General features: G+C 50.8%; 1 protein-coding gene and 1 long non-coding RNA gene across 3 annotated transcripts; one reads left to right on the top strand and one right to left on the bottom strand.

The window, feature by feature from the left end:
• Positions 1 to 751: 751 nt before the first annotated feature.
• Positions 752 to 6,429, bottom strand: Znf446 (zinc finger protein 446). The gene is made up of 6 exons (XM_042272770.2): positions 6,294 to 6,429; positions 5,595 to 5,976; positions 5,321 to 5,522; positions 4,960 to 5,054; positions 3,100 to 3,184; positions 752 to 2,888 (listed from the first exon to the last, which is right to left on the bottom strand). The coding sequence occupies exons 1-6, from the start codon at positions 6,368 to 6,370 to the stop codon at positions 2,323 to 2,325; spliced, it is 1,407 nt and encodes a 468-aa protein (XP_042128704.1). The 5' UTR covers positions 6,371 to 6,429; the 3' UTR covers positions 752 to 2,322.
• LOC143273091 (uncharacterized) lies at positions 2,879 to 12,276 on the top strand. 2 transcript variants are annotated; one of them, XR_013050993.1, is made up of 2 exons: positions 2,879 to 3,544; positions 5,339 to 12,276. It is a non-coding gene; the product is annotated as an uncharacterized LOC143273091 (long non-coding RNA). The 2 variants fall into 2 exon arrangements; XR_013050992.1 differs by having other exon boundaries at positions 5,263 to 12,276.
• Positions 12,277 to 12,699: the final 423 nt, after the last annotated feature.

Raw genomic sequence — 12,699 nt, 5'->3', positions numbered from 1 at the left:
TCTGAGTGAGCTGGAACCCACTGCAGGACAGGAGCCAGGGAGGCCTTGCGTGCTGAGCTGCGGTGGCTCCTGGTCCCGCTCAAGGATGTGACTGGCTTGTCTGGAGGTCTGCTATCAGGCCTAAGCTTGAGTGAGGGGAGCAGCTTGTTCAGCAATCCGTGTAGGAACACAGTGGGGAAGGGAACTTGCTACCTGGTGTTTGAGGCCCTCCCCCCTTCCAGTTTCACTTTTGAACCTAGCCCATAATAGCGGGCTTTAATTTGAGCCATCATACCACTCCCATGGATGTCTCCAGTCAGACAAAGCCAGCATGCATCCCAGCTCTGTCAATCATTGAGTCAGTGAGGCAACTGGCAGCACTCGGGAGGCAGAGCCAGGTGGATCTCTGTGAGTTCGAGGCCAGCCTGGTCTACAGAGTAAGATCCAAGAAAGGCGCAAAGCTACACAGAGAAACCCTGTCTCGAAAAACAAAAACAAAACAAAAAAAAGCACTGGATATGAAGTCACACACACACACACACACACACACACACACACACACACAGAAAAGAACCCAAGAGTAGTGAGCAAGAATGGTCAGTGTTGAAAACCCAAGTTTCTAGAAGACACTTTGATATGCCCATCTCTAGAATTTATTTCCTTATTTTTGAGACAGGATCTCACTACATAGCCCCTGTTTGTCCTGGAACACACTATGGAAACCAGTCTGGCCTCAAACTAATGGAGATCTGCCAACAACACTAAAACCTGCTCCATATTTCTGAATTTTAATTTTATTTTTTTATTTTTTCCAGAGCTGAGGACCGAACCCAGGGCCTTGTGCTTACTAGGCAAGTGCTCTACCACTGAGCTAAATCCCCAACCCCATTAATTTTTTTTTAATTTCTGAATTTTAAAATGAAAAGTATTTAAATAAAGTCTTAGCCTGGCCTGATGGTGCACACCTTTAACCCCAGCACTCAGGAGGCTGAGGCTGGACCATCACAGAGAGTTTGAGGTCAGCCTGGACATTACAGCAAGACTATCTCAAACACACATACAGAGAATTTAAAAATACCATCCTGGGCTTGGTGGTACAAGTCTATAGTTCCAGCACTGAGGAAGCTGAGACAGGAGGATCACCAGTTAGAGGCCAGCTTATGCTCCATGAGGAGGCTCCATCTCAAACCAAATAAAATCTGCCTCACCATCTGACCTTAAGATGGTGATCACCCCTGGAATATATATGGGGCCCATGCCACTACAAAGTCCTGTAAGTGGAAATCAGAGAGTCAGTGATCCAAGGAGATGAACAATTGCCCACTGCTGAAGATGGAGAAAGAGGTCACAAGCCAAGGGCCTCACGTAACCTCTGTGCCTCCCAGGTGGAGCCTGCCCCCTGCTAACATCTTTGATCTAGTGAGATATATTTCACTGTTTTGATGTTGGCACAATTAGCAAACAGATCTGTTTTGAGTCACCTAGTTTACAGGCACAGTTAATAGAACACCATGCACTGACAAGTTGTAAGTGACCTGTCCTGAGGGTCACAGTTCCCTGGGTAGCTCTTTGCCCTCCAGTTTAATGATGAACCTGGTTGTGTGGGGTGTAGGCCTGACCTGGAGCCATGCCTGGTCTGAGGCACCCAGGCGTTGTCTACCTTCTCAGAAGCCGCTCATGTCCCCTCACACTCCCAAAGGAAAGTCCCTTATTGTTCATCCAAGTCCAGGTTCAGGAATTCAGAGGCCAGGGGGGTGGTGAGCAATGTGTGTGGCCAAGGAACTAGGTAGGCTGGAGGAGAGAAGTGACTGATTGAACCGTCTGGGCTCAGCGGCCCTGTGGTTCCTGTAGCTGGTCAGCCAGCACACAAGGCTGCTCTTTTGATCAGTGGAAGCCAGAAGTCAGAATTCTTCCTCAGAAATTCTAGTTATAGACGTATAACTTGTGTTAAAAATCTAGCATGTTAGTTGAGGGTCACATGCAAGAGGATGGAAAGGCAGCTGTGGTTTTCCTATATCTTCCACTGAGACATCTTGCCCAGCCACTGCAAGGAGGAACCTTAGGCAATTTCTGAGCATCTCGAAGCAGGGAGAGGCCTTCCCTTGCACAAGCCGGACCCCAGCCATGGATTAGTACGGCTCAGGCCAGACCAGGCTCCATAAAGCAGGGGCAGAAGGAAACAGCCTCTTCTTACCCTGGGGGGTCTGACTTTGAACAGGGGATCTTCTTGGGGTCCCTGACTCATTTGGGGTACCCCAGAGCCTCCTCTTGACTGGTGGGCATGCCTGGAGTGCTGCATTAGGGGCTGGAGGCCCCCAAGGTGAGACAGCCTTCTCTAGCTGCTCATGGGCCCTGCGGCTGGTGGATCTTCCTATGAATGACCAGCTGAAACTTCCAGTCAAAGCTGCACCCACAGTCCCGGCAGAAGTGGCGCCTCTGGCCTGCATGGCTCTTGCGGTGGATGACCAGCTGTGACTTCCAGCTGAAGCTGCGCCCGCACTCCACACACACATAGCCCCGAAGGCCAGTGGAGCACCGAATGGCTGGCTCCCGGGACATCTGGGGTGGCCTTTCCAGGCCTGGCCCACGCACGTGTGTGCGATGGTGGATGACGAAAACAGACTTCCAGTCGAAGCTGAGGCCGCACTGCTCACAAGTGTACAGCTTCCGAGGTGCCGGCCTAACAGGAGCTTCAAGCGGTGGTGTGGGAGACAAGCCTGAAGGGTCCTTGCAAGGGCTCCGGCTCTCGCTTGGAGAGGATGCGCAGGCTTGAACTAGCTCTGGACCTGCAATGGCTCCCACTTCTGGGAGATGGCTCCTGAGGGACTCCGGTCCTGCGTGTGGGATCTCCTGTTTTGGCCTCCGCTCAGACTCAACTTGTGTTTCTGGCTCTAGCAGCGGCAGGCTTGCTGGGGTGGGGAGAACGTTCATTTGGGGGCTCAGTGACATGGGTGCTTGCACAGAAGTGTGGGGGTGGCCACCTTCTGGTAGGAAAGAGATGCAGCCAGATGCTGGGCCGCTGCACCGGGAGCCCCAGTGGGGGGCTTAGCGCGCATGCAGGGAAGCACGTGGAGAATGGGGCAGGGAAGACAGGACAGGGAGAGGGCCATCAAACCTCACCCTGGGACACCATTGTGCCGTACTTCTCCAGCATCACGCCCCAGTACAGCTCTTTTTGTGATGAGTCCAACAGGGCCCACTCCTTCTGCAAGGATGCAACCAGTCACCGCCTCTCCCACCCAGCCTCACATCCTTATCCACCACCCAGTGGGTGTCAGGTTACCTAATTGTTATCTGCAACAGGCTAAGGACTAAATCAGAACCGGCATTTGTGAGTAGTGGATCAGCTTTCATCTGTAAGCTGTCTTCTCAGTGGCCTATCTCAGAGATGGCCAGAAGGACGAAATTGTGGCTGGGTGGGTTTTCGACAGAGATACTGTGGCTGTCCCCGTCCTTCTTCTGGTCACTAAACTGTGCACAGGATGTGCTGGAAAAGGCCAGGAGACTACCTGGAATTCAGCCACTTTCTGTCAAGACTGATAAAGAAAATGGAAACCTCCTTGGGGTAAGTAATTTTTTTTCTTTTGGCCTTCATTGGGGTCTGTATGCGTGAGATTGGGTCTATGTAGCCCAGGCTAGCCTCAAACTCATTGTGTAGCTGAGGATGACTTTAAACTTCTGATATTCCTGTCTCCACCTCCTGAGTTCTGGGATTACAGGTGAGTGGTACCACACCCAGTTTATGAAGTGCTGGGGATAGAACCTAGGACCTCGTGAATGCCAGGCAGGCATTCTACCAACTGAGTTACATTCCCAAAACCTTTATTTATTTAATTTTATTTTTTAGAAAGAGGATTAAGGAGCCAGGCATGGTGGGGCATACCTTTGATCCCAGTGCTCAGAGGCAGGGGCAGGCATATCTCTGTGAGTTCAAGGCCAGCCTGGTCTACATAGCTAGTTTCAGGACTGACAGAGCTGTGTAGAGAGATGCTGTCTCAAAACCAAACCAAACCAAACCAACCCCAAAAAGGTGGTGGTGGTGGTGGAAACACTAAGGTTGAGAATAATGAAGAATTTCAGGACTGTGAAGAATTTCAGGACTGTGAAGAGGAGAGGAGGCAACAGTGATGGAGAAAGGTCAGGGACTTTCTGCCAGCTGGTTCAGGCAAGGTCTGAAGAGGGTGAGTTTGGTGGCAGGACAGAGGCCGACCTATAACGGCCTTCCCAAGGACAGAATTACTTGCCTAAAAGATCTGCCTTTTTCTCTGTCCTAAAGTCTGTCATGTAGGTCTTTGGTAGGTTGGGAAAAATAACAGGATTTCTAGGCTACATCTAGAGGTGATGCTGGCCGGAAGCGAGGACACCAGAGAGGGATCCTAGAGGGGTTTCTTAACTTTGAAGCACCCCTTAACTAGACATTCTATTGAGGAAGGGAGCTCCCAAGTGGAGGGGCTCAGAAACAGGGAGAAGCTGGAGAGGACCAGATCCCTATCCCCTCCACATTAACTATACACGCTCAGGTAGCAGGGGCTTTTAACTAAGGTTCTAGGTCACTGTACTTTGAGAAGAGCAGTAGAGAGGACTTGAGGCACGTTCAGGGAGAGTGTCTTGATCTGCACTCAGGATTGCAGGGATCCTCTCCACCTGCACACATCACAGCTGGCCCATGGCCTCTGGGTATTGCAAACCTTTCCAGTAACTGACTTCTCTGGAGGTGAGGAAGCCATGCCCACCAGTTCTGGCCACTCTGGACCAGGCCTGAGACCTGAGGCCTAAATCGTTTCCAGTGAGAGACTACCAGTCTAGTCTTCAGCTCTCAGAACCTGCTGGGAGGGAAGGTATTTCCTACTCAGGAGTAGTAAGAAAAAACACATGAGTCACTGGCAGGGGATCCTACAAGACCACAGGGCAGAACACAACCACGAGAGACGCTCCCCCTCCTACACCCATGGCCTGCGTTTCCTGCTGGAGGCTGCTTACCTGGATCCTTCCTGGGTGGGAGGATGTGGAGGCTGGTTCCTGGTGTCCAAGATGTCCCTCTGGGGTCTGGGCTGGAAGGAGGGGACTTGGGGATACTGAGAAAGATAGGCAGATGGGAAGGAGTGTCAAGCTGTAATTACTGCATTGACCTTGGCCTGCCTCTGCCATGTGACTTGGTGGGAGGTCAGCCTTATCTTGTTGCATCACAGAAATCCAGCTTTCTAGTCTCTCTAGGGTCTTTAATCCAACTGGGGACATGTAGACCTATTTCAGGAGTCTCAGCCCTGGTACACTCTCTCCTAGGATACCCCACACCCCAACACACCCAGGGCTTTGAAATTCTGATGTTGCATCCCCTCACCCATCTCCTGTCCATCAGCACTGGCTTCCTCCTTCACATTGCAATCAATCTGGGTAGATCTGTCTATCCCAGCATCCTGTGGTGCCTCTGCTGGACCTGCCTTGGAGGACTCCATAGCTACTGCGACGTGGTGGCTCCCTGAAGACTCCTTTGTCTTTGCTTCTGTAAGAAGCATCTTTGGCTTCAGGATGTGGGCTGTGATCTGAAGAGAAGCATGTCACAGGGGCTCTACCTTCAGCCTGTCCCTCTAAGAAGCTAACGTCTTTACACTCACCCAGCCCAGCAGCTGCCCAGGATCGTGTTGCAGCCCTTCAACCAGGGCTGCAGCCTCCTCGGGGCTTCCCGGTCGCTGCCCTTGAACCCAGGCCTGGATCTCGGGGGGCAACACACCAAGGAACTGCTCCAAAACCAGCAACTCTACCATCTGCTCTTTGGAGCGTGACTCAGGCTGCAGCCATTGGTGACACAACTCTCGAAGCCGGGACAGCGCCTCTCGGGGCCCCTCTACCTCCTCATAGCAGAAACCCCGGAATCTGAGTCGCGCGGCCTCAGGCTCCTCAGTGGTGGTCTTGGAGTCCCCGAGGGAGAGGTGTGGGGGGCCCAGAGGAGATGGCATTCTTGTTTTGAAGGGTCTTTCTGGAGCTGACAAGAGGGATCTACAGAAAAGGAGGAATCAGAGTGTCATCTAAGGCCAAAGGCACCCACCAGACCCCTCCCAGAAGCCATGAAAGTGAACCCTGAGGCCACAAGCACTTCAAGTAAGGTCACGGGAGGTGCAAGCTCATAGAGGTTGAGACCTGGAGGATGCCTTAATGATAAATGCCTGGGTGGAAGGTGTCCAAGAACCTTCTAGGGAACTGCAAATGGCTGGTGCAAACACTGGGTGCAACAGAGGACTACTGGGAAATGAAGGTGGCTCCCCCAGCAGACAAAGGATCAGGAGGGGACAGGTAGGACCATTGTCCAGGGTCACCTGGAGCCCCGAGGCTTTCGGCAGAAGGCAGATTGGGTTGTGTTGTCTGAAGAGTTGGCTCTGGGATCCGAGTACATCGCCTGGGGCAGAGCTGAAAGCCCGGGTGTGCTCCCAGGGGCCTATATGAGTGTGGTGACAGTGCTCGCTGACCACAGCGTAGCTGCTGATGCACACACTGCTTCAGCAAGCAAAAGCCAAACCAAACAGCCCTGTGTTGTGTGGAGTCGTAAAATGGAACTTGCGTCCCAGTCCTTAGGTTCTGGATTGAAACTGGCTCTCCTGGGGCACCTGTCTTGTCAAGGAGAACCTTAGAGTTGGGGGTGTTGGTCTCTGACACAGGAAAGGGGAGGGTCTTTCAGGAGGAAGGGGCTCAGCGTTCTGGGTTCGAAGGCTTGGGGGCGCTCTTGGAGCTCGGCCAGCCCAGCCAGGAGTGAGCTCACCTCTGACGCCTCTGGGCGCCTCAGGAGCTCGGAGCACTTCCGGAAAGTGACACCGCGCGTCCCACCGCCACTCACAGAACGCCCCGCCTTGCGCGTTACCCTACCAGTCTGGCCAATCCTGCACCTGCCCCGCAGACACAGCCCCCTCCTCTCGGACTACGTCTCCCGTGAGCCTCAGCAAGGACGACAGCGCGTTTCCAGGGTCTCTCGCGCGCGAGGTGCTCCGTTCCTCTCCCGGAGCCCGGTGCCGCAGGGTTCCAGGGGTTCCCTCTTCTGACTTGGCAACCGTTCTCCCTTTGCACCCCAGCCGAAGGACTCACCCACTGCGGACCCGGACTGCGGGTTAGCGACCTAGCGCATGTGCACAGCGGACCTGGTTTCTATTGGGTGGCGAGGTGTCTTGACCAATTAGAGTTGACGCTCATTACAGAAGGTATCATCGTTCCATGTGTCTCCTAGGTAACAACTCGTGCGCAACCTACTCCCTTTTGCTGTTCCCAAAGCAACTCTTGTTAGCGTCGCCCTACCACCGAAGAGGACTAGGTGGCGGTTCCAGCCAATCCCAGTGGACGACAATGTTGGGCGAGGAAGACCCAATATGGCCTCTGTTAACACCCCGTTAAGCTCCCTTGGTATTGTGGGGGCAATAGGCCCATGGGTGGTCAAGCGTTCTGAGGAGGTAACCATGTGATTATTCCTTCATTAACAGTCTTTAGGTAACAGTACTGCAAATGAGGATGGAGGTTTCTGTTTGAGATTATGAGATGCACTCAACCTTTAATTTGGAGGCTGCAGTTAGACAAGGTGACCTATGTTTATTTTTTTCCAAAGCTTTTTGGGAAAAGGGCTTTATAAAAATAAAGTTAGTGACTTTATTTGTTTGTTTTGGAGGAACAAGGTAAAGGTTTAAAAAAAAAAAAAAAAAAAAAAAAGTTCCCGGCTGGAACTCACTCAGAAATCTGCCAGCCTCTGCCTCCCGACTGCTGAGATTTAAGTCGTGGACCACCACACGCAGCAGTTAATGGCTTTCAGATTTAGTTGCAGATGGCCTGGGTTTTGTTTCCACATACCCAGAGTATGAACAATGATATAATCATTCAATCCTAAACTGGATCTGTGTGTTCTGGTTTCTTCTGATTCCTGGGACACCCGCCCTCCCTCCACGCCCATCCCTCTCCCCCTTGGCTGCCAGCTGCTGGCGGAGAGCAGCAGTTCTCAACATCGGAAACTCCTGAGCAGTTATGTGGGTCGAGTTTGTCAACTCTTACCGGCTGAACTATCTTTTTTTTTTTTTTTTTTTTTTTTTTTTGGTTTTTCGAGACAGGGTTTCTCTGCGTAGCTTTGCGCCTTTCCTGGAGCTCACTTGGTAGCCCAGGCTGGCCTCGAACTCACAGAGATCCGCCTGGCTCTGCCTCCCGAGTGCTGGGATTAAAGGCGTGCGCCACCACCGCCCGGCTCCGGCTGAACTATCTTGAGGTGAGGTCTTTCACAGAGTCTCTGGACACAACTCTCACACCCACCCAGTGGGGAGAGGCTGGGCTTTAAGGGGTTTCCCAGGGAGCTCTCCCCGGGAAGCACCTTTGTTCTAGGGTTCCCCTCCCTGGTTAGCTGGCTCCCAAGCCTTCACTGTGCTGCCCGGTAGACCTGTTCCCCCAGGGCTTTAAATCTAGGGCTGAATATTTATCAGGTAAACAACCATTGAACCAGCCCCAACTCCCTTAATTACTGTGGTTTATATTGGGTTGATCAATGTAACCATGAAAAAAAATTTTTTTTTTGAGGTAGAATCTAAGTTCCCCAGTTTGGCCTCTCAGCCACCTTAAAGCAGAGGGTTTATGGTGACCTAATGACCTTGCCCTTAGGGTAATGAAATACAAATTATACAGCAAATGGTCTATGAAACCGGGGTATTGACATTTTCTCTTGAGGTGGGGGGACATTTCAGTCGCCAGTCCTTGCCCAACTGTGTGCCATCTTAGAAATGCTGAATTTTAGCCAGGCGTTGGTGATGCACACCTTTAATCTCAGCACTAGGGAGGCAGAGGCTGGTGGATCTCTGTGAATTCGAGTCCAGCCTGGCCTACAAAATGAGTTCCAGGACAGCCAAAGCTGTTGCCAGAGAAACCCTGTCTCAGTGTGTGTGTTGGGGGGGGCAGGGCACTGAATTTTAAGGTAAAAAACTGATTGGGACTCTTCAGTCACCCATGTTCTTGTAACCCCAATAAACTTATTTGCCAAGCGGGACTTAGGACTCTTTTGTGTTTTCTGTCTCCCTAATTGGGGAGTGTAGGTTTATGCCTGCCCAGGAAAATCATGAGACAAGCTCCGTGTCAGCTCAGTATTTGGTTTCCCTTGAATAAGGATGACTCATCTCCTCCTGGCTTCCGGGTGCCACTGTTACGTTTCCCCCATTGTTACCAGTAGACTTATGTGAGCTAAGAGTGGTACATGTGTTTGCTTGTTTGGTTGTTGGGGTGGTTGTTTTCTTTCTCTTTGATTTTTCGAGATGCGGTTTCTTTGTGCAGCCTTGGCTGTTCTAGAACTAGCTCTGTAGATCAGGATGTCTTCAGACTCACAGAGATCCACTTTCCTCTGCCTCCAGAGTGCTGGGGTTAAAGATGTGCAACACCACCTCCCTGTGGATTTTCTCTTTTCCCTTCCTTCCTTCCTTCCTTCCTTCCTTCCTTCCTTCCTTCCTTCCTTCCTTCCTTCCTTTCCTTTCCTTTCCTTTCCTCTCTCTCTCTCTTTCTCTTTCTCTTCCTCTCTCCCTCCCTTCCTTCCTTCCTCCCTCCTTCCCTCTCTTTCCTCTCTCTCTCTCTTTCTCTTTCTCTCTCTCTCTCTCTCTCTCTTTCTCTCCCTTCCTCCCTCCCTTCCTTTCTTCCTCCCCCCCACCTTTTTTGAGGCATTTTTTCTAAATCCTACTTTGGTCTCTAACTCTCTGTCTTCCAGCTTCAGTTTTTCCCAGTGCTGAAAATATGGGCGAGTGCTACCAAACTCAGCTGGTTTAACATTTTGACTTAGAAAGCCCCCAGGACATTTTTACAGTCGCAGCCTGTTAAGAGGGGTCAACCAATATAGCCATGGTTGCCCGGGAAGACCAGGCACAGGGGCACAGAACAGTTCTGGGTATTGGAAGATTCAAGGAGGGTAGAACTAAAGGGCAGTAGGGACACAAGCAGAGGAGGCTGGCGAGGAAGAGAAGATGGTATTGATCCCAGTCTGGGGGGCCAGGAAGGCTCAGGACATGTGCTGCAGGTTTCCTGTGACTGTCGGGGAACTCGTTTGCTCAACATATACCTTCAGTTCTGAGCCCCCCTGGCATTACACAGCCCCATCCAAGAGGAGCTGAGTAGGCCTGCTGAGTATCGGGAGGCCTAGCCCAGAGAACTTGCCTTTACAGGGTTTGGGGCAGCTAGGTCCTGCACAACACCCCTCCTTGCGTGAACTCATTAGGTTTAGAGGAAGATGTATCTGATCCCATTGGCAAATGGGTGGGACACACGTGTCTTAAGTATAGAGGATAGCTGCAAGATGGGTTGTGGGTTGTTTTTTTTTTTTGTGTGGGGGGTTGTTTTTCTGAGACAAGGTCTCACTATGTAGCCTCAACTGCTCTGGACCTTGCTATGGAGAACTGCTTGTCTGTCTCTTGAGTGCGATTAAAGGTATTAATCAACACATCTGACCTTTTCCTTTTTTTTTTTTTTTTTTCAAACTGTCTTAGTAGCTTCACACTGGCCTCAAACTTGATGTGCAGTCAAGTCTGGCCTTTTAACTCCAGATCCTCCTGTCTCAGCCTCCCAAGTGCTGGGTGACAGGTATGCACCACCATACCTGCAAGGCTCTTTAGGTCTGGAGTTCCCACAGGGCTGGAGTCAATTTTGCACACGCACTCAGCCTCAATAGCAGGTGCCTCACAGCATTGCCTTGGTCTTCCCACTCTTTTCTCTCCCACAGCCTGATCCACAAAGGCTCATCTTTCAACAGAACTGCTGCTCTGGGGCAGTCCCACTCTGCTCCGGTCTCCTGGCTTCCCCCACCCACCTGTGGCCACCCGGGGAATGTAGACAACCCATCCTGTACTGGGCTGCAGACAAGCTCTCTCTCTACCCTATGGCCCCTCTGAGAACCCAGATTAAAGCGAAATCTCCAAATCTGTGCTGACACTCCAATGCCCTGTCTGTGTACATCCATTTAATACTATCTGCATTGTTTTAAGGTAAAAACAAGTGTTACTGTTCATACAGCTGTTAAAAATGTCAGGGTATCTCAACTCTTTTGTTTGTTTGTTTGTTTTTCAAGACAAGTTTCTCTCTGTAGCTGAACTTGTCCTGGAATTCACTCTGTAGACCAGGCTGGCCTTGAACTAAGAGATCCATCTGCCTCTGCCTCCAGAGTGCTTGGATCAAGACATGCGCCACCACACCTAATTTTTTTCTTCTTAAGATAGGGCCTCGCTAGGCAGTGGCCCACGCCTTTAATCCCAGCACTCGGGAGGCAGAGGCAGGAGGATCTTTGTGAGTTTGAGGCCAGCCTGGTCTACAGAGCGAGATCCAGGAAAGGCGCAAAGCTACACAGAGAAACCCTGTCTCGAAAAAAAAACCAAAAAAAAAAAAAAAAAAAAAAAAAAGATAGGGCCTCAAACTATCCTTGAACTCCAGAGGTGGGGCTTCCAGGCATGTATCATCAAGCCTAGTTCTTTGTTTTAATTTTTTGATACAAGGTTTCTCTGCGTGTCTCTGCCTTCCTCTGCCTCCTGTGAGCTGGGATTAAAGGCACATGCCACCACGCCTCCATTTCCCTGTTGGGGTTGCATCAGGTCCAAATGGGACCCGGTCTAATGAAGGCTACAAGAAGCAAACTGAATCCCACCCAACTGTCCTCACCATTCTGAGTCATTATATTGACAAGGGTGGTCCAGAAGTCATAGGAAATGTCTAGTCCTTCCTGCTCAGCTTTTTACCTTCTGACCACGGTGGGGACAAGGACAACAGGGAGGTACATGATGGCTAAGCCCAGCAAAAGTAAGCAGCCCTCTAAAGTTTGTACCACCACTTCAGATGTTGTAAAGGTCTAGACTTGACTTTACAGGCTCCATCTTCGGGAAAGGGCCACCATCTCAGACCACCTGCTGTACTCAGTTCCAGGAAGGAACTCAGGAATGTGCCATGACAACTTGAACAGATGCAGAGCAGTATCCTCCTGCAGACATCCTGTCTGAGGTGTATGGCCCTTGAAGATCTCTAGATAATCCTGCTGAGCAGCCCAGATAATCCTGTTCAGCGGGTTGTGGTTCCCGCCAAAAGTCTAACCCAATGGTTTCAAATGTGGTTTTGCACCCAAAGTCTAGACCAATAGTTTCAAAAAATCACCTTGCCCCATACCCTTTCTACCCAATCCCAAGTTGCCAATTCCTGGCTTGTGTTTTTTCCCTATAAAAACTCTCTATGCCTGGGCTCTCGGCCGCCGTCACATTTCCTTCCATCTGCTGTGCGGTGGCCAAGGTTGAACCTGAATAAAAAGACCCTTATGTGCTTGCATCAGAAGCTGGCTCCTTGGTGGTCTCTGGGGGTTTCTCAAAACAGGTACAACAATGTAAAGGCTCATATAGCATGGGCTTTGGTAGTGGTTGATGACAGGCTTGGATGAGAATGGGAATAAATGCTGAGGAGGAATCAGCATCCTTGATCTGTCTGACAGTGCTGAGAGCCATATCTTCCCTACAGGTCTCTACTTCCTACAAGTGGGTTATGCCAGCCCTTCAAGCATGGTAGAGTAGAGGGAAGGGACTGTGGTCAGAGACTGCAGAAGTCCATCTAAGTTCAGTCCTGGTTCTGTAGTGTCCTCTAGGCCACACTACCTCTTCTGTGCTCTTCAGTTTTTTCTTCTGAAGTAGAGCTTCTAAATACAAGACCCACAAAGCCGCTTACTCTACAGTACCTAGCACGTCTGGCAGTGAGTCAGTCTAC

This window comes from Peromyscus maniculatus, chromosome 1 (assembly GCF_049852395.1).
Source record: "Peromyscus maniculatus bairdii isolate BWxNUB_F1_BW_parent chromosome 1, HU_Pman_BW_mat_3.1, whole genome shotgun sequence".
NCBI classification, from domain to species: Eukaryota; Metazoa; Chordata; class Mammalia; order Rodentia; family Cricetidae; genus Peromyscus; species Peromyscus maniculatus.
The sequence above is the reverse complement of the archived record's forward strand: the minus strand, read 5'-3'. Positions and strand labels throughout refer to the sequence as shown.

Coding starts and splice junctions, on each gene's coding strand:
- Znf446 (XM_042272770.2), bottom strand. CDS start 6,370: ATGTACTCGGATCCCAGAGCCAACTCTTCAGACAACACAACCCAATCT. Junction 5,977..6,293: donor CGAAAGCCTCGGGGCTCCAG/GTGACCCTGGAC, acceptor CCTTTTCTGTAG/ATCCCTCTTGTCAGCTCCAG. Junction 5,523..5,594: donor CTGGGCAGCTGCTGGGCTGG/GTGAGTGTAAAG, acceptor GCTTCTCTTCAG/ATCACAGCCCACATCCTGAA.